At 44.3% G+C, this 19,882-nt stretch overlaps 1 protein-coding gene across 4 annotated transcripts in view; it reads left to right on the top strand.

The window, feature by feature from the left end:
- Positions 1–11,384, top strand: part of Iho1 (interactor of HORMAD1 1) — a 27,513-nt gene extending 16,129 nt beyond the window's left edge. For all 4 annotated transcript variants that reach the window (XM_010615579.1, XM_010615581.1, XM_010615580.1 and 1 more), the window contains exons 5-8: positions 2,706–2,754; positions 3,317–3,404; positions 9,183–9,286; positions 9,582–11,384. In XM_010615579.1, coding sequence (XP_010613881.1) covers positions 2,706–2,754; positions 3,317–3,404; positions 9,183–9,286; positions 9,582–10,727 — 1,387 coding nt within the window. In that variant the 3' untranslated portion in view covers positions 10,728–11,384. The remainder of the gene's footprint in view (positions 1–2,705; positions 2,755–3,316; positions 3,405–9,182; positions 9,287–9,581) is intronic.
- Positions 11,385–19,882: the final 8,498 nt, after the last annotated feature.

Genomic DNA, 19,882 nt, shown 5'->3' on the forward strand with positions numbered 1-19,882 from the left:
ACACCTTCAAAAAAAAAAAAAAAAAAAAAAAAAAAAAAAAATTTTTTTTTGAAACTGAGTAAATTCTCCTGCCTCAGTCGCCCAGAGAACTGGGATTACAGATATGTGCCACCACACCTGGTCCTTTTGGTTCTTCTAATAGCGTGTGCCACCATACCTAGTGCATTTTTGTCAATGTGACTTATTGTAGATTTAAATAAGGCTGGCAAATTTTTGACCTGAAAGATAAAAGCTAGAGGCTTGCTTGCTCACTCTTTCTTTCTTTTTTTTTTTTTTTTTTTGTTTTGTTTTTTTGGTTTTTTGAGACAGGGTCTCACTATGTAGCCCAAGCTAGTCTCAAACTCACAGTGATCCTCCTGCTTCAGCCTCCTGAGTGCTGGGATTACCGACATGCACTGCTACATCTTGCAAAAGGATTTCTTCAGAAATGATATTGATTCTGTCTAAAATTTTGCTAATTTGTTATCTTTTCAGATTATCAGGTTTAGCTTATTAGATAACATTATTTTAAGATCAAGAATATTCATGAGCCCATTGTGGTACATGCCTGTAATCCTAGCATTTAGGAGGCTGAGACAGGAGGTTCTCAGATTTAATCCCAGCCTTGGCAGTTCAGCAATTTAGTGAGACTGTGTTTCAAAAATTTTGAAAAAGACTTGGAATTTAGCTCAGTACATAGTCCCTGGGTTCAATCCTCCATACCAAGAAAAATTTTAAAAGCATGGTCTGATCATAGTGGTGCATATTTGTAATTCCAGCTTCTCAAGAGGCTGAGGCAAGGGAATCACAAGTCCAGCCTATGCAACCTAATGAGACCTTATCCAAAAGAAAAATTTTAAAAGGGCTGGAGATGTAGCTCAGTGATAAAGTGCTTACCTAGCATGTGCAGGTCTTGGATTCAATCCCCAGTACACAAAGTAAAAGCAAAAATACATAAAGTCAAGGCAGATGTGGTAGCACATTGCCTATAATCCCAGCACTCAGGAGGCTAAAACAGGAGAATCACCATGAGTTTGAGGCCAGCCTTAACTACAGAGTGGGATGCTGTCTCCAAAACAAAACAAACATGAATTCTTTTGTTTGTTTGTTTTTTGTTTTTTTGCTACCAGGAATCAAACTTGTGCTCTTGTGCTTGTGAGGCAGGCACTGGAACCACTAAGCTAAATCCCTGGCCCAAACATGAATTCTCTTTTGGCAGTGCTGAGTAACAAACTCAGTGCCTGTCCTGCATGCTAGACAAGATATTCCCTACTGAACTAACCCCTAGGCCAATATAATGCATGAATTTTTGTTTGTTTGTTTTTGAGACAGGGTCTTGCTCTGTAATTCAGGCTGGCCTTGAACTCATAATTTTCCTGCCTCAACCTCCCAAGTACTGGTATTACAGGCATACGCCACCACATCCAGCAATGCATGAATTGTTAAATCACAGTTAAGGCTGATTTTCTCACTTTAAAATATTTGTATTTTTAATGTATATTCTGAATTTTATATATATTATTCACTAGTGTTATTTTTTGTAGCAAACAAGTGAGATGAATTAGGACTGCTAAACTAGGTATGATGGCCCACACCTGGGAGGCTAAGGCAGAAGGGTCACTTGAGCTCATAAAGTCAAGACTAGCCCTAGGCACATAGTGAGGCACAAGGCTAGAGTAGGGAATGAGAATGAGAATATGAATAAATTACAACAGCTACATTTTTTTTTTTTTTTTTTGGAGACAGGGTTTCACTGTTTATTTTGGACTGGCTTTGAATTCAAGGCCCAGGCTGGCCTCAAACTTCAGTGATCTGCCTGCCTCAGCCTCTCAAATGCTGGTATTACAAGCATGCAGCACTGTTCCCAGCACCTGCATTCTTTTTTGTTGTTGTTGTTTTTGTTTTTTTGAGACAGGGTCTCACTATGTAGTTCAGACTGACCTGGAACTCACTATGTAGCCCAGGCTGGTCTCGAACTCCCAGCGATCCTTCTGCCTCAGCCTCCTGAGTGCTGGGATTACAGGTGTGCGCCACCACGCCTGGCGACCTACATTCATTTTTATGTAAGGAGGTTGGTCAGAGAAATTAGTTAGTTGGTAGTAAATTATAAAGCTGCATCTTTAGGTTTCACAGACAGCATACCTAATTATTTCTGTAACAGTGAATATCTGTTGCATAAATCCTGAACATGTGTTAAAACTCAAAGAATTGTTTGTATAGTAACTTCATTTTTATAGTTAGTATAATGGTAAAACTAAGAAGTGTCCAGGAATTTTGGACGACTAGAATGAAGCCACTACTTTCTGAAGTCATTGTTGCTGTAAAAATAAAAGCTGGTTGGGCTAGGGATTTAGCTCAGTGGTTCTGGCAGCTGCCTTGCCAGCTCAAGGACCCAAGTTCAATCCCTGGTACCAAAAAAACAAACAAGCCAATAAAAAAAAAAAAAAAAAAAAAGCTGGTCTTCCCTATTTTAGTAGAAACTTAACCTGCTAAAATTCACTCTTAAGATATATAATATAGATTTTAAAGAGAAAAATTAATTTTACTTGAAAATAGTCACAGTTAATGTTCTACTTTTTTCCTTCTAGGCCCTGAAGTTTTTCAGGTTGAGTTCCATCTCTGATCAAGCAGTGTTTCCTAGATGGACACCTGCCATATTCATGGAATCAGTTCTGTTACATGTTGTTTCAATATTTCACAAAAAATTTTTTTTTCTCCTATTCTAGTGAGACTGTATACAACTTTGTTTCCCAGGTCAGAGAAAGCATTCAGAGGGTAAGTATAGCTACATTTCAAGGAGTTAGAAGATTTTACTTCTTAAGACCTTTATTTGTTTGGTTTGGTTTGGTTTTTTGTTTTTTTTGAGACAGGGTCTCACTATATAGTTGAGACTGACCTGGAACTCACTATGTAGCCCAGGCTGGTCTCAAACTCACAGCAATCTTCCTGCCTCAGCCTCCCGAGTGCTGGGATTACAGGCGTGCGCCACCACGCCCGGTTTAAGACCTTTAATAATGGTAAAGTATTGGCAAGTGTGATGGCACATGCCTATAATCCCAGCACTTGGGAGGCTGAGGCAAGCAGATTGCCACAGGTTTGAAGCCATACATAGTGACTGACTTTAAAGCCAGGCCGAGCTATATAGTGAGACCCTGTCTCAAAAAGCTCCCTGCCAAATTATAATGTATCAGCTTTAGTTCATGGAAAATAACAATATTTTAACTACCATAACAATATTTTAACTACCCTGTTTTATTGTTAAATGACAATTCTCCAAGTTACTAAAATAAACCAGTACTCTGTGATTTTTGTTTTTTTTTGCTTTTGGATTTCTTAGTTGCAGACATCTGTGGACAAGTCTGAGGAACGCCTCAGTTCAAGAAGCCAATCTATTTTGGATTCTTTGGAGACTATAGCTAAGACATGTAAGTGTTTCATGTGTGAGGTTATCTATCAGCAGAGGGCACTGGTAAGCAGTCATCATGAACTTTCTGACCTTTGCTAGATTGCCAGGGCTATGGTTCCTGATCTTTCAGAGGAAAGCATGGGTGTTAACGATTAGTTCTGAAGAGATTGGAGCACACACTAAGCTGGGTGGTAGGAACCACCTCTATGTGACAACACTAGTTCTATAATGTCTTTTGTGTGGGCTGGCCATTTAGCTCAGTGGTGCTGCTGCCTGCCTCCAAGGCACAGGGTCCTGAGTTTGATCCCCAGTACCAAAAAAAAAAAAAGCTAAAATGTCATTTGTGAGATACTGTTCCTCCAGTAACCTTCCTGTCCCAAGGGCAGGGAGCTTTTCCAGGTGACTCATCTCACTGGTGAGGTGAGTCAGCAGCTTCCCTGTATTCCCAAGAATCAGTCGCTGTCTATGGAGACACAAAGTTTTAGAAATATTTCAGTCACCCTCTGTTCTTCCTCTGATTGGATTGTTTTATATTGGATCACAGCATCATTCTCAATTTTAGCTTAAGTTTGTGGTTTGTAAAATCCCCTGTCTCCCCAGTTAGTGATTTGCACATAGATGAAACCATTGCCTTTTCCCTTACAGAGGAAACACATAATCCTCCTTAGGCGGATGCTTCCCTAGATCTGCTAGTTTCTAAGCAAAATAGAGTCAATGACTCTGCATCTGTACTTGTTTGCATTTGTCTGTGTTTATTTTTTATTTTAAATCAGTTGAAGTCAATTTATTCAAATGCCATGAGATGAATTGTTCATGATTTACAAAAATTAATGCCTTTGTGTGGCTCAGAAATTAATCCCCATCTGTGCAAAGAAAACACTGTGCTGTCTGTCTGCTTGCTTCAACTATGGGTATCCCACGCACAGGGAAACTGTGCATTTGTTTAAAACTGGTGCTGGAACCCTAGGACTGCTACCCCCACAATTAGGAAATAACAAGGCAGGAAGCAGAAGCAAATCATGGAAGCTTCCTTGTATAATGTGATAGAATAACTTTTTTTTTTAAGAATAACATTTTTAATTGCCCAAGGAAAATATTCTGTGTTAAATAGCTTTCTGTCACTATGATAGAATACCTGAAATAATCAATTTATAAGGAGGGACGGTTTATTTGAAATCATTATCTCAGAGGTTTCAGTCTATGGTTGTTTGGCTGTTACTTGGATACTGTGGCAACGCAATACATCATGGCAGGTGTGCATGTCAGAGGAGGCCTATTGCCTTCATGGTGGCTGAGAAGCAAAGAGAGAGACTGGAAGGGGCCAGCTTCCCAGTATCCTCTTCAAGGATGCAACCTGATGACCTAACTTCCTTCCATTAGGCCCACTTTCTAAGGGTACTGCTGTTTCTGAATAGCACCATAGGCTGGCAACTAAGCTTTTAACACATGGGCCTTTGAGAGCCCTTCCAAGCCAAAGTATGCTGTTTTTGTTCTGCATTTAGAACTGGGTGAATAGCTGTGTGTGGTAGCACACACCTATAATCCCAGCACTCTGGGAGGCTGAGACAGGAGGATTGCAAATTTGAGCCAGATGGGGGAATTTAGTGAGACCCTGTCTCTAAATTAAAAAAAAAAAAAAAATGTTAAGGGCCAGGGATTTAGCTCAGTGGATCCACTGCCTGCCTGGCAAGCACAAGGTCCCGATTTCGATCTCCAGTACCCCCCATCATGTTAAAAGGCCCTGGGTTGAATCCCCAATAATGCAAATTAAAAAGAAAAACAAAACAAAACAAACAAACTTGAAGTACACAAAGGATTGCAGCAAAAAAAAGTAGCATTTAAGTCCCAAGATTCACAAAATCAAGGCAAGGCGAGTTTGATAGTGACATAAGGAGAAATAGATGTAAACTCTCAAACTTGCTAGTTATGTGAAGCAGGAGTTTGTGTTCTCTAAAATTGAAGAATGAGGGCAGGGGATTTAGCTCAGTGGTTCTGCTGCCTGCTTCTCAAGCACAAGGTTCTGAGTTCAATTCTCGGTACCAAAAAAACAAAACAAAAACAAAAAAAATAAATTGAATGAATTCTAGGAACAATGGAGATTAAAAATAGGAAAATTTGGAGGCCAGGGATTTAGCTCAGTGGTGCCACTACCTGCCTCACAAGTACAAGGTCCTAAATTCTATCCCTGGTACCCCCCCGAAAAAAAAAGAGTAGGAAAGATTTATTGAAAGATAGCTTCTAAGAGAGACAAAAGGGGGACTGGAAAATGAGTTCCCTGCTCACCCTGCATCTTCAAGGTGTTTTATGGGACAAAGCCACAAGGTGAGATGAGGTTTAAGGGGGACAAAATTATAGTCAACCAGGAAGATTACAAGTACAGTCATTCAGGTAATATTGATTAAATGGGGCTCCAATGGGGAAGCAAGGCACATAGCAAGCATACAAAGAATGAGCAAGGATTTTCGGTAAGGGGTAGGTCAGGGATTTTTTTTTTTCCCCTCTCATTGAGTTTATTGGTACATTTTAGGTAAACATTACAGTTACATTCATCATTGGGATCTTGTACCTTCATGTGACAGGTCTTGGTTCTCAATTTTTAGGGATCTTTCTTATACAATCTTGGTCTCCCACCCAGGTAATTGATACCTGTTTAGAATATCAATCACTGTTACTTATCCTATATGGGTTTGGTAGTTTCTCTTCTTTTGCAATGCTGGCCTTCAGTGAATGTCTCTTGATTGTCCTCTGAGTTGGTTCCCCTAATGTTGGCCTAACTGCCTACAAAATATCTAATTAAACTGGGTGTGGTGGCGCATGCCTATAATCCAGCACTTGGGAGGCTGAGGCAGGAGGATCACTGTGAGTTCAAAACCAGCCTGGGCTACATAGTGATTTCCAGGTCAGTCTCAACTACATGGTGAGACCCTGTCTCAAAACACCAAAAAAAAATTAACTTACCACACACCTGTGATTCCAGCCCTCTGGAGGCTGACGCAGGATAGCTTTGAGGCCAAGGCCAAGGCCAGCCTGGACTACATAGTGAGTTGAAGACCAGCCTGAACTACAGAGAGGGACCATGTCTGAAAGATATAAAAGGAAAAAAAAAGGAAAACAAGATCACAAAAGAGAGGACTAGAACTGGAAACCTGGCTTATAGGAAGCACAGGGATTCTGATTGTTTTGTTTTGTTTTGTGACAGGGCCTCACTAAGTAATTCAACTCATTGTGTAGCCCAGGCTGTCCTCAAACTCACAGCAGTCCTCCTGCCTCAGTTTTGCCAGTACTGACGTTACAGGAGTGCATCACAATGCCTGGCCAACAGATCCTGATTCCTTTACTTTCAGAGAGTTAGACTCCTAAATGTGTTGAGTCAAAAAGCTAAATTGGCCAGCAGTATTGGTACACATCTGTAATCCCAAATACTTAGGATGCTGAAGCAGGAGAATTGAAAATTTAAGCCCAGCTGGGGAACTCAGTAAGACCCTGTCTCAAAATGAAAAAGGCTATGATAAATGTAACTATTGTTTTCTTGGAATGTACCAATAAACTTAAAGAAAAAGAAAAAAGAAAAGAGCTGGGAATGTAGCTCAGTAATACAGTGCTATGCATAAGGCCTTGAGTTTGAGCCCAGAGCCAAAAAAAAAAAAAAAACAATATTCTTGAAAATGAATACAAACCGCCTTTCCAGAATCATTCATTTTCCTGGTAGGTAATGGTCAGGGAATGAAAATTAACCATTGAAAAGGAAACCAGAAGAATCTTCTATCATATAATGAGGCCCTCACAGCACTTACCAGGAAAAGAGCCAGAAAACATACTGTGTGGATGTGCTGTCTTGTGTTCATCCATTTAGTGCCTTCATGGAAAAAGGTCATGAAATCTTTTGTCAGTCAGTCTTCTATTCATCCAGAAGTCTCACTGTAGCCATCTGACTCCTTCAGCCAAGGGCACCAAGAACCAGAGTAATAAAATACCAAGACATTACATTCTACTTTACTCTGGGCTGAAGTAGGCCAATAAAATGGAGACAATACTTTCACTGACAGGTATGAGGGTTTTTTTGTTGTTGTTTGGTTTTGTTTTTTGGTCCCGGAGATCAAACTCAGGACCTTGTGCTTGTGAGACAGGCAGCAGAACCACTGAGCTAAATCCCTGGCCCTCAGTGAAATTTCTTGGCTTTTATTTACTGAATAATTGAGCTAAATATCAGCTCCTTAGGGAAGTCTTACCTTTGAGATAAACTAGCCTCAAGCTTGCTATACTTTTCTTTTAGAGCACTTATTACATCCATAAATAGTTGTTTGTGTAATTACTCATTGACTGCCTGTTTTCTCCAAGACTAATTTCAAGAGAGCTGTATTTTTCTTTCTTTCTTTCTTTTTTTTTTTTTTTTTTTTTTTTTTTTTTTTTTTGTGCCAGGGATTGAACTTGGGACCTTGCACTTGCGAGGCAGGCAGTGACACCACTGAGCCAACTCCCCAGCCCCAACCTGTATTTTCTTAAACAGATGTGGTAGCACATGCCTGTAATCTCAGCACTCAGGAGGCTGACACAGGATCATTGTCTTCAGTTTGAAGCCAGCCTGGAATACACAGTGAAACAAAAGCAAGGGGGCCGGGGACTTAGCTCAGTGGCGCTGTGCCTGCCTTGCAAGCACAAGGTCCTGAGTTCCATCCCCGGTACCAAAAAAAAAAGGAGACACTTATTAAATAAATGTTTGTTGAATAATGGAAGAGCATCTTTACACAACCTATAATCTAGTAAGATGGCAATAATTAATTGCAACACAATGTTTTGTTTTTTGGTACCAGGGCTCGAACTCAGGACCTCGTGCTTGCTAGGCAGTCGCTGTGCCGCTGAGCTACATCCCGGCCTGTCAGTGTGTTATTAAATGTGTGTGTGAGATCAAGCCATCAGGGTCCAAGTGTAACTGGAGAATAACTGGAGAGTGGCACATGACGCTAGAACATGGTGCCACCAGCAGAGAAGAGGAGCATCCTCGCTAGGCAGGAGTGGGAGTTTCCCAAGGAGGTTTTTTGAGAGTAGAAAATATAGGAATTAGCTGGACTAAGGTGGTGGCTGGGAAGGAAGGAGGCGTGACAGGAATAAAAGTAGGAATACTGCAAGCAGAGGGGACTACATGCCCAAAAGACAGTAAGACACACCAAGCTCAGAGATTGAGAAGTGAGGAATAAGGAAGCCAGGGGCTGTTAGCCAGTTTAAAGATCTGGACTCCCCTGGAACTGGTGGCACACATCTGTAATCCCAGCACGCAGGCTAAAGCAGGAGGATCCCAAGTTCAAGTCCCACCTGGGTAATTTAGCATGACCCTGTCAGAAAAAATAAAAAGGGTTAGGACTGTAACCTAGTGCGAAGGCCCTGCGTTTAAGTCCCAGTAAGAAAAAAAAAAAAATTGAACTTTTTTCAGTGGCCAGAGGGATGCCATTGAACCAATGAAGGTTAGGGGATAGGGTGATTTTCACATTCTGCAGAAATCACTCTGATGACAGACCCATGCGGGAAGGCTAAGGAGGGGCTTGGTCCTGTCCTCTGATCTGGGTGGCAGATTCTCAAGGTCCCTAATAGGTGCTTCTTTTGGCCAGGATCTTCTTAGGGAGGGAAAGAAAAAGAAGCTGTGAGGAATCCACTCTGGTTGGGGAGAACAAAGTCCTGGGTGGTAGGAGAGAAGGTTCGGGGTGTCCATCACCAGTGTCTAGCTCCTTCTTTTCTGCCCCTGTCGTCTGGGCAAGGGGACATGCAACAGTCCTCATGAGGTAAATGGTTGTTCTGTATTTAGTGCAAGAGACTGCACGGGCCCTGAGCGACCTGAGGTTTGAGGCAGTACAAGAAAAAGGCAATGCCGAGCAGGCCATCCTGGACATGCAGAAGAGATTTGAAGCTGTAAGTATAAATCCCAACTTCTTTAAGTTTTTTTTTTAGCTTTGTAGTTAAGATCCAGAAATCAGTTAAAAGTTACACATTTTCAGCCAAGACCCGGGGCTAGCCCAGGCCCATTGGGAATGAGTCAGCGCAGGGCCTGCCTCCCTCCAAGGTTCCCCAGCAGGACATGGCCCCGGCGCCTTCTCCAGAGGATAGCCGTCCTTAGCCTGCCTGATGTCCACTGGTTCTACTCATATTTTATTGTGTCTTTTGACTTGCACTGACCTTTTTCTGCTTTCTCACTGCTTCTCCGCAGAGACAAACAGAGTTTATAGAAATAAAGTCCAGCCTGAAGCACCTTGAGGTTTTAGTTGCCAAGCAGAATAAGGACTTCCAGCAGCTATGTGAGCAGCTAGGCCAGCTGCACGTACCTGATGTCCTTGCAGAGCTGGAGAGACTGGTCTCGGCACCTCGGGTACCTAGGCACGTGAAAGATAGTGCTTCTCAGACCTCACCACCTATGGCCCAGAGCCTCAGTTTCACCAAGCAGAGTAAACTCCCCTGTGAGGAGCCCGTTACATGGCAGATCCAGGCCACCCCTGCTGCGGGGAACCAAGGTGCAGGCTCCCTGAGGCCTGGGGAGTTTGGTGTCTGGGCTGAGCAAGCGAAGAGTGATTCTGTCCAAGAAAAAGCTGCACTGCCTGCAGTTGAGCCTTGTAGAGGAAATGAGCGAGTAAAGGACAAGGCAATGCAGACTCACTGCCGGGATTCAGCTAAAAAAAGTCCTAAGAGCCATGGCTCCAGCATCCCAGGCCACAAGGTATGCGCTGATAGAGACCTCGTTTCCCAAGGAGGCTCACAGTTCATATCCCTGGACTTAAACAGTGTTGCAAACAGCGTTCAGAATGTGTACCCAGAATATCAGGCCCAAAATATGTTTTTTTGTGACCCAGGTGAACAGTTGGTGACTGAACAGAAAGGCAAGACTTTAGAAAGAGGGAGGAAAAGCAAGAAGCGGCAGCCCAGGAAGGTCCGCAGGGGCAAGCTCCCCACTAGGAAGCGAGAACAAACCCCAAGCAAGACCCATGCTTTTAACCCCAAGAGTCCCCTGTCTCCAGTTTCCAGCCCAGGAAGGCCCCCCACAGGGCAGCAAGAGCTCCTTGCTCAGGCCCTGTGTCTGCAGGGGCCCAGAAGCTCCCCAAAATCAGTCTGTCCTGTTCCAGGAAGAAGAGACAAGCCCAGTAAGACAGCAAGGGCAGAGGCGGAGGATGCCTTACAATTCACCATGTGTTCTTCAGAGGGAAACTGGCTCCTCCCAAAGGAAAGCAGTTTCCAGAGGGACCAACAGATAAGCTGGTTCAGTGACCTCAACCTGGAAAATTCAGAGCCTGCCCCGTGTAAGAAGGCAGGGAAGAATTTACTGTGTCTCCTGGGTTTTGATAGCAGCGATGATGACTTTTGAGCAGCCAACAGTGACTTCAGCTGCTGATTTATGGATCTCAGCTAGATTAGTCAAATCACAGAACACTTGAACTGACTCACAGAAAAAAGACCTTGAAACCTGCTTGGGGACCCTTGTGGTCAGGCCCCGCTGGGGTAAGGTCAGTGGGAGGAAGGCACAGGCACGGTGTCCTAGGAATTCAGTTCTGCTGCTCAGGTGAAGGGCGTAAGGGACACGTTCATCCGTGTTTCTCAGAAGAAAATGTGTGGAGATGATGGGCAGGAGACATGGGGCTGCAGCCTGGCGGTGGGTACCAGAGCATGACTGTCCCTGGTGAAAAGGGACTGGCTTGCTGTGGCAGCAATGACTCCCACACACAACATTTTTCATCTTCACAATATTCCTTGCACATAACCAATACCTTTCTGAGCCCTTTTATCTTTGGCCAATTACAATGCCAGAGAGTTTGCATGTTTCCATCAGAGGACATACTACAGGTCACCAAGTTAGTTTTCTTGTGAACAGAGAAGGATCAAAACTGCCTATGAAAGAGAAGTAGCACATACCTTTAACTATCCAGGGCGCTACTGTTTTTAAGACACTGGAGTCCATTTTCTTCCTGGCTGTTTTTCCGTTTTGTTCTTCAGCTACTCTTAAACTGAATGACAGTGTCTGAGGACCCCGTGTTATTGATGGAAAGCAGTACGCTTGAGACTTTGGTTTTGCATTTATATATTCCTGAAGTTTTTGAATTGTTGCAACGTGTTTCTTTTGTAATAAAAATACATATAAAACCTTTAAAAGCTTTTCTTTAATTTTTTTGAACTGATCTTCGAGTTCAATTTTATTTACTTAAGAAATCAAGTACATTAGATGTATGCCATCTTTTTATACTTTAAGTCACAAGATGATTTTGAATAAGCAATATTCCATTCAATTTTTCTTTTCCTCTATTGTATGAAACTTAAAATCCTCATGGAATGGATGGTTTCCAGAATTTTCCCATTCCCAAGCCAGCACAGTAAGTGATATTAGAGTCAGGCATAATGGCACATGCCTGCAATCCCAGCACTCAGTAAGCTGGGGCAGGATTGCTGTGCAGTGGAGGCTAGCCTGGGCTATGTAGTGAGACCGTCTTAAAACAAAACCAAACAAAAATATAACAACAGACTCTGTCTGGGCCCACAGAGTAGGCTGTTGTAGAAAGCAGTGATTTTTTAACTTCTTAGGGAAAGTCTAGGGGAACCTGGCTGTGGCAGTGCACATCTGTAATTCCAGCTACAATGAAGGTTGACACAGGAGGATCATGAATTCTAGTCCTTCCTGGGAAGCTTAACAAGACCCTGTCTCAAAAAATAGGGCTGGGAGTCAGGAATTTAGTTCAGTGTGCCTTGCTTGCCTAGCAAGTGCAAGATCCTGAGTTCAATCCTGGGTTCCACAAAAAAAGGGCGGGGGGCTGGGGCTGTAGCTCAGTGTGAAAGCCCTGGGTTCATGTCCTAGTACTGTGCAAAGTTAAAAGAGCTGGGGGCTGGGTGTTTAACTCAGTGGCTGGAGCTGTGCCTGCCTGGCAAGTACAAGGTCCTAAGTTTGATTCCTGATACAAAAAACAAAAAAAAACTTAAAGGGCTAGGAATGTAGCACAGCAGTACTTGCCAAGCATGCACAAGGCCCTGGGTTCAATCGCTTACTGAAATCTTACCGGAAAAAAAAGGTCTGCTAGCACTTGGGAGCCTGAGTCAGAGGAATGGTGAGTTCGAGACCAGCCTGAACTATGTACACTCTCTCCAAAACCAAAAAAGGTGGGCATAGTGGAGTGCACCTATAATCCCAGCACTCTGGGAGGCTGAGGCTGGAGGACTGTAAATTTGAGCCCAGCCCAGGCAACAAGATTTTGTTTAGAAATAAAAAAGGATGGGGACATAGCTTTCTGTAAAGGCCCTAGGTTCAATCCTTATACCTAAAAGGAAAAAGAAAAAGCCTGGAAGGATTCAATTTGCCTGCAACACCTTTGGCAGAGGGGCCAGACTCTAACCCTAAACCGCTGTCTAATTCCAGTGGGGTGGGGTGCTCTGGTGGCCTAAAGCTGGGAGCCTTGGGCAATCAGAGCAGCCTCCCTGCGCCCATGGAAGTCAGGTGTAGGCACACCTCAGACATTGGCCTCTGCTCTGGGGGCCACAGTGCTATTCCATCCTCTGTTCTCTGCAGCCTGCGTGGTCTCCCCTGCTGGTTTCCATTGCTTGTGGGAGGAAGAGGCCCGGCCACACCCTGGGTTCCTTCCAACCCTTCATGGACTGAATTGAGAAGTCTGTTGAGCTGTTAGCACAAGGCTCATAGACCAGAGGACCCTGAATCTCTTCAATCTCTATTACTCTAAACAGTTTACTATTTAGTCTTTTTTTTTTTTAATCTGTACCAGGCTGGTCTAGAATTTATGGGTTTAAATTGTCCTTCTGCCTCAGCCTGCCTAGGAGCTGTGTCCAACTCATCATATGTGTTTGTGTTCTAAGTTGACATCCTGGAGAACTCCATCTGTATTTATAACTGTGACTTTCTTCTTGAAGAGTCAAGGATACTTTAAAAGGTCAAATAAGGATCACTGGCTTTTGATTCTGTTGTGTTATAACATCTTGTGTGTGAAAAAGTTCCAAGTGATTCAGTGTTCCATGAGCTGGGCACTTGCAGAATGAGAGGTAAACTATCTCCTAATAAGGCAAGGTGAATTATGTAAGAGCCTGACTGAACCAGAGTGACTCCATGCTGACCAGCAAACGACCTAGAGACTGTCGCTCCCCCCACATCCCTTATAGGATAACTAATGATTAATTGTGAATTGTTAGGTAACTGCTTTGAAGTAGCTGGGAAACTAAATGGAAACTGTAGTGAACACAGAGACCCAACACAAATCACGCCACTCCTTACTTGCCTGTAGTTGAATGTTCTGAACATTATAATCTAAGTTGTAAATGGAATAATGGATAATCGATCTGCTGATCATTAGTACGTAACGGTCAAGTATATGCTTGATGACCACTAGCTCAGATCAACTGATTCTTTGCCTTTGTCCTCTTCCTGTAAGTTTTAAGTGTAATCCCCCTCACCTCAGCCCTATATAAAATGGCCTCTGTTTCTGAGCTAGCCGCCTCTCTGAGCTACTTGGCTTGGGGAGTGCCGTCTGGCCAGACTAATAAAGGTCTATTTGCCAACTTGCCTGGTGTGTTCCTTCCTGGGTGACTCTCGCTGTCCGACAAGCTCCTGGAGCCTCGCTGAGCTTCTGAGCCCAGCATCGTGGAAGCCTCTTGGCTGTTCATGCTCCAGGAGTTAAAGTGAGACTTAAATCTTACAATTACACTGCCTGTCTCGAGTGATCATCAGGAAAGGATCTTCTGTTTCTTATTTTATCCCTAAGGCATTTTTTTTTTATCCCTACGGCTCTTACACCCCTCATTTAATACCTAGGCTAGAGCAAGTGGTGTCTTGGGCTTTGCAGATACTCCTGGAGCTGTGTGGCTGCACAGGGCAAAGTGTGTGTGTGTCTGTGGGTGGCTGGCTCCCTCACACCACTCCAATGGCTACAGCCCAAGGGTGAGAGTGAGGCTGATTATCTATTCAGGGTCATTTACCTACCAAGGTCGGGGATTTAGCTCAGTGGCCCTGCGCCTGCCTCACAAGTGCAAGGTTCTGAATTTGATCCCCAGTAGAGAAAAAAATAAAAGCCCTTTCTTCACTCACTAGTCACATTCACCACCCACTTCTTACCTTATTTTAACTCTCACACAGCTCAGCTCTCCCAGTGAAATTACATACTCATTTGTGTTCTTGTGCTTCACTTGCCCTGCCCACGGGTATAAACTCCACACGCAAGGGCAGCGTCTACCCTATCTGCCCTGTCCCTGCAGTATCCTCAGGGTGAAGGAAAGTGAGGGGTCTGACATTAGTCACTAATATATTCTTGCTAAATGCTTCCTGAGGACAGGGGTTGCCCTTTTTTTTTTTTTTTTTGAGACAGTCTCAAAAATGTAGCCTCCCCCTAAAAAAGTAACCTAGGTGGGCTAAGTGATTTAGCTCAGTGGCGACTCACCTGACTCATAAGTGCAAGGTCCTGAGTTCGATCCTCATCACAAGGTGGGCGGAGAACCCAGGATGGCCATGAACTCATCCTCCTGAGTCCTGAGTATCCCGTCATGCCTGGCTTTATTTTTTTGGTAGTATTGGGGATTGAGCACAGGGCCTTTGCACTGTGCTACATCCCCAGCCCTTCCTTCCTTCCTTTTTCTTTTTTGGGTAAAGACTGCTTTATTGGTGGTAGTTAATATACAGATCCCCAAAGAAGAGCTCAGTTATTTATCACATTACTGGTCCAGGGAGCTGACTGGAACTGAGCCACGTGACTGCTGGTCTGACTAAAGTCATTCCGGCTTCTTGGGAAATGATGCCCCAACCAACTGACATGGCACACGCAGTTTCACCAACTGTAAGAATCATAGTGGCCCTATACAGAAGGGCATCAGCTACCCCACCCTTCAGATGCGCTGGAATTCCACTGTCCTCCTGAAACAGCTTTTGCCTCTGTGGAACTTTATTTTCAAATTGCCTGCTGTGAAGCAGTGCTGACGGTCCTGGGCAGTCTGTCGAAGAGCCAGCAGACTCCACAGCACCTGTCCAGGTTACAGTGCACCAACCTTCCATTTATTTCTTTATATATACAGAGTCCACTAAAAAATGCATATATACTTCAGGAAAAGAAAAGCCTGTATAAATACTTTTGTATACATATTTCAACACTAAATTTATTGAGACACCATGAGATTAATACAAATTACCTTTGGCCTCTACAATTTCAAGAGGTACTCAAAGTAGTGGCTATCAGCATCCAGGCATTTATTAGTATGGCAAACTGCTGCTTGGGTAACCTTGGTGCTGCACGTGTATTTTCAATTTCTTCTCTAAAGGCCAGCAGTGTAGTAGGTTTTCTGTGACATACAGTATCCTCTAGGATCCCCTGTGTGAGGCAAACACCATCTGTTGAAAAAATATCATACTAGTTTCCTTTTCCTGAAGAGTGTATGCATTTTTTTGACAGACTGTGTATTTATTTGAGACAGGGTCTCACTAAGTTGCTAAGATGCCCAGACTAGGCTCAGATTTGTGATCCTCCTGCCTCAGCTTCCCAAAGTATGGGAATTCCAGGCATGAGCCACTGTGCCCAGCTAGGAATTGTATTCTTATGCATCAGCTTATTACAGACCTGTCCTGAAAATGGAGTCTTTTTATAGTATCCTTTGCAGTTTCTCTCTCGTATATTTGGCCACAGAAGTTCTAAATGGCGCATCCCATGAAGGGTTTTCTGCAGTGTGCCCATCACTAATCCCTCCCTGCCAGTTCCCAGGAACTTTTCTCTCATCCAAGGTGCCCAGAAACTACCATCCTGCCCTCAAGAATATAGTGGATGTTGGGTGTGGTGGCATACATCTATAATCCCAGCACTCGGGAGGCTGAGGCAAGGGTATTGCGGTGAGTTTAAGGCCAGCCTGGGCCACATAGGGAGTTCAAGGCCAGCCTGAACAACATAGTGAGACCCTGTCTCAAAAAGCAAAACAAAACAAAACAAACAGAAAGAGAATAGCAGGTTCCTGCAGAGGTTGAGTTTTGTTTTGTTTTCTCAGAACTGGAGATCAAACTCAGGACCTTGTGCTTGCTAGGCAATCACAGCACCACTGAGCTACATTCTCAGCCCTAATAGTCTTTAAATTTGTAAGCGCCAGACTTTAGGTCCAAACTTCTCATCAAATCAGGTGTTTTCCAAACAGCATAAGACAGAGAGTCTTTCCACACTAGGACTGGGATCCACTGTCAGATTCCCTGAGTAAACTTTTGTTTCCTCCTAAATATTCACCTCATCAGGCGTGGTGGTACATGCCTCTAATCCCAGTACCCAGGAGGCTGAGGCAGGAGGACTGTCATGGGTTCAAGGCCAGCCTGAACTATATAGCAAGGCCCTGTCTAAAAAAATGAAACAAATATTCAGCTGGAGCCTAAAATACTAATGTTTTCGCACACTCTAGGATGCCACCTCCTGGCCCACCTGCCCTAGTTTCAGGATGACCATGCTTTTAAATAATCCTTGACGGTCAGTAGGAATCATCTCCAAAATCCCCCTTGCTTGCAGAATTCACAGGTAAACACCTGCCATGAGGCATCTTGTGGCTCAGTGAAAGAAGCACCTACCAGAGAGGCACTTGGCCATTTAAGGAGGCAGACTGGCCTGAGTATGGCCCCCTTTGCAAATCTTCATCAATCTCCAGCCCCTAGATTATCTGTCTCCTTCTCCCTGATCCACAAACCCCTCTGGCATCTTCTGTGGAATGGAAAGGGTACGATGGGAGCAGCTGAGACCCAGAGTAGAGAAGGGAGGCTGTGGAGCCCGGGCTGTGGCCCAGCCTTCAGGGGAAGGCTAACAGAAGCGCCCCAGTGCTGCCCTGGCACAGCCCTGAGTCTAGATCCAGATGCCCATGGCCAGACAGGCAGCCACACTGCCATCAGGATAGGCAAGGGCAAGGTCATGGTTTCGAACTCCTGGCCTTTCAGCGCCCAGTACTAGGAATCCAACCCAGGGGTGCACTACCACTGAGCTACACCCCCAGCCCTTTATTATTTTCAGAAAAGGTCTCACTAAATTGCCCTAGCAGGACTCCCAACTTGTGGTCCTCCTGTCTCAGCCCCCCTCATTGTTGGGATTACAGATGTGTGCCCATGCCTAGCCTTTTGTTTTGAGAAAGGGTTTCCTTGTGTAGCCCAGGATGGCTTTGAACTCACAACCTTCCTGTCTCAGCCTCTTGAGTGCTGGTACTACAGCTGCACACCTCCATATTAGATTAGGCCCTGCCTCTTGAATTATCCCTTAGAAAGAGCTGCTGCTCTATCCTGTGGACCTTCACTCAGTTAACTCATCCCTCTACTTGCTCCTGTCCTTTCCTACCCAGCCTTCCTTCCAGCCCTCCAGCCTTTCCTTCTAGGAGCTTCTCCAGACCACTCCTGCTTTCAGTGCTGCCCCAAAGCCTCCTGGTCTGTTTATACAGCTGGTTTCTAGTGGCTCTGGCATGAACACTGGTGGCTACAGCCATGGGACCTGAGATTCTCTCTTTGCAGTGTTGCATAGGCCCAGATTCTTCTATTCCTTGTGCTGTGAGTTGAATTTGCAGCTTGTAACTATCAGGTTCCAAAGCTCCTATTTATTCTTGAATCTGCCTTGTTTCTATTTTGGCTCTGGTTCCCACATTGCAGTCTGATGTTTCCACGGAGACAGTTCAGAGATTGCTGTTTTGCCAAGAGGAACTGGGGGGGAGGTGGCCAGAACAGTGTAACACATCGTTTCTCAGACATGACCAGGTCATCTGTCCCAGCTCCCTGCAAAAGGAAGCTTTATTAAATGACATGTTCTGGACTCCTGTCCTCCTCTGGAGCTAAATTCCTGGAGAATGACTGCTCCTACCCTGTTCTGAGTAGATGAGCACACATCTTCCCAAGGCACAGAAACAGCAGACCGCAAAGGTGAGGTCTCCTTGGGGCACCTTAGGGAGGTAGAGACGTCAGCAGGGAGCTGAGGAGGCTCGTGTGTCACCTCTGCCATCTGGGACTGGCACGCTGGAGGCTTGTCTCATCTGCTTGCTGACCAGTGAGGAAAAGTTCTTCATTCAGGAATTCCAGGTTGAAATGCCTGTTTGGTAAATCTGAGTTTCCACACAAAGGTTATACTAAAATAAGAGGCTATCTGTCTCTCTGGCCAGGGAGAGCCCAAACCCCCATCCTACTTCATCCTCTCCTGTGTTGGGCCCTCATTCCCAAGGGCCATGGTCTCTATCTGGAGCAGAAAAGAATCCTCACATTTCAGTTTTCTAAAGTTAGGGCTCCATTCACAGCAGCCATTTCCTCTGCAAAGTGCTGCCTGGGAAAGGCTGCTGAGAAATTCCTGAGACCCAGAGCACCTGGCCAGGACCCAGACCTCTCTTGTCAGAGTCCTGTAACCCTTCCTGTTGCAGTCCCTGGATGCCACCTGTTTGCAGAGACTGACAGTCTGGCCTGGGCAAGCATTTGCTTGCTGAGGGGTGTCCATGGTAAACCAATGGAGATAAGGATTTTGCAAAAAACAAAACCATAGGCCAGGGATTTGCCTCAGTGGCACTGTGCCTGCCTCTCAAGCCCAAGGTCCTGAGTTCGATCCCCAGTAACAACCCCTGCTCACCACCAAAAAAACCAAAAACAAACAAACAAAAAACTCCTTAGGGCCAGGGTATAGCTCAGTGGTACAGCACTTGCCTAGCATGTGTGATGCCCTGGGTTTGACCCCGAGTACCACAAACACAAATCAAAAAAGCCAGATGTGGTGGTGCATGCTGTAATCCCAGCACTCTGGAAGGCTGAGCTCAGCAGGAGGATGGAAAAGTTTGACCGCAGCCTGGGTAAGTTAGCAACTTCTCAAGACTGTCTCAAAATGAAAATTTAAAAGGATTGAAAGATGTAGCTTACTGAGAAGTCCGAGTTAAAATTTTCATGTACAGTTTTCTTTTCCCTTTTTCCTTTTTTTTTTTTTAATGGAAATGATATTGCCCACTACAGATGAATTAGAAAATACGAGAAAAATAAACCATAGCACCTCTTTTTCCCTTAACAGTTCCCCACTACCAAGTACTAGGGATTGAAGCCAAGGCCTCACAATGAGCTACATTGCCAGTCTGCATTACATAGCAAGACCCTGTCTCAAAAAGAAAAATAGAAGGTGGGTGTTTCTCTGAGATGCTTCTCGGAGACATCAAACCTTGCCCAATAGTTTATTAAATTTCCCAAGAGAATATCACGGTTTTCATATATTCTTTTTCAATCTGGGTGTCATGGCCCACAACTATAATCCCAGCATGCTTGAAAAATGAAGCAAAAGTGTCACAAGTTCAAGCCTAGCCTGGGCAACTAAGTGACTTATCAAGACATTGTTTCCAAAAAAATTTTTGAAAGGGCTGGGATGTGACTCAGTGCAAAGGCCCCTGGGTTCAAACCCCAGTACTAAAAAGTAATTTTTCCATATAATTTCTGGTGATGTCCTTTCTTTCCAAGGGAGGCCTTCAGAAGGCTCTCATCCAGAAGCAGGGCCCATGCTCCCTCCTGTTATGCTTCTGCTATGCTGC

Source organism: Fukomys damarensis, unplaced genomic scaffold (genome assembly GCF_012274545.1).
Source record: "Fukomys damarensis isolate Sample0158 unplaced genomic scaffold, DMR_v1.0_HiC HiC_scaffold_37, whole genome shotgun sequence".
Taxonomy (NCBI): domain Eukaryota; kingdom Metazoa; phylum Chordata; class Mammalia; order Rodentia; family Bathyergidae; genus Fukomys; species Fukomys damarensis.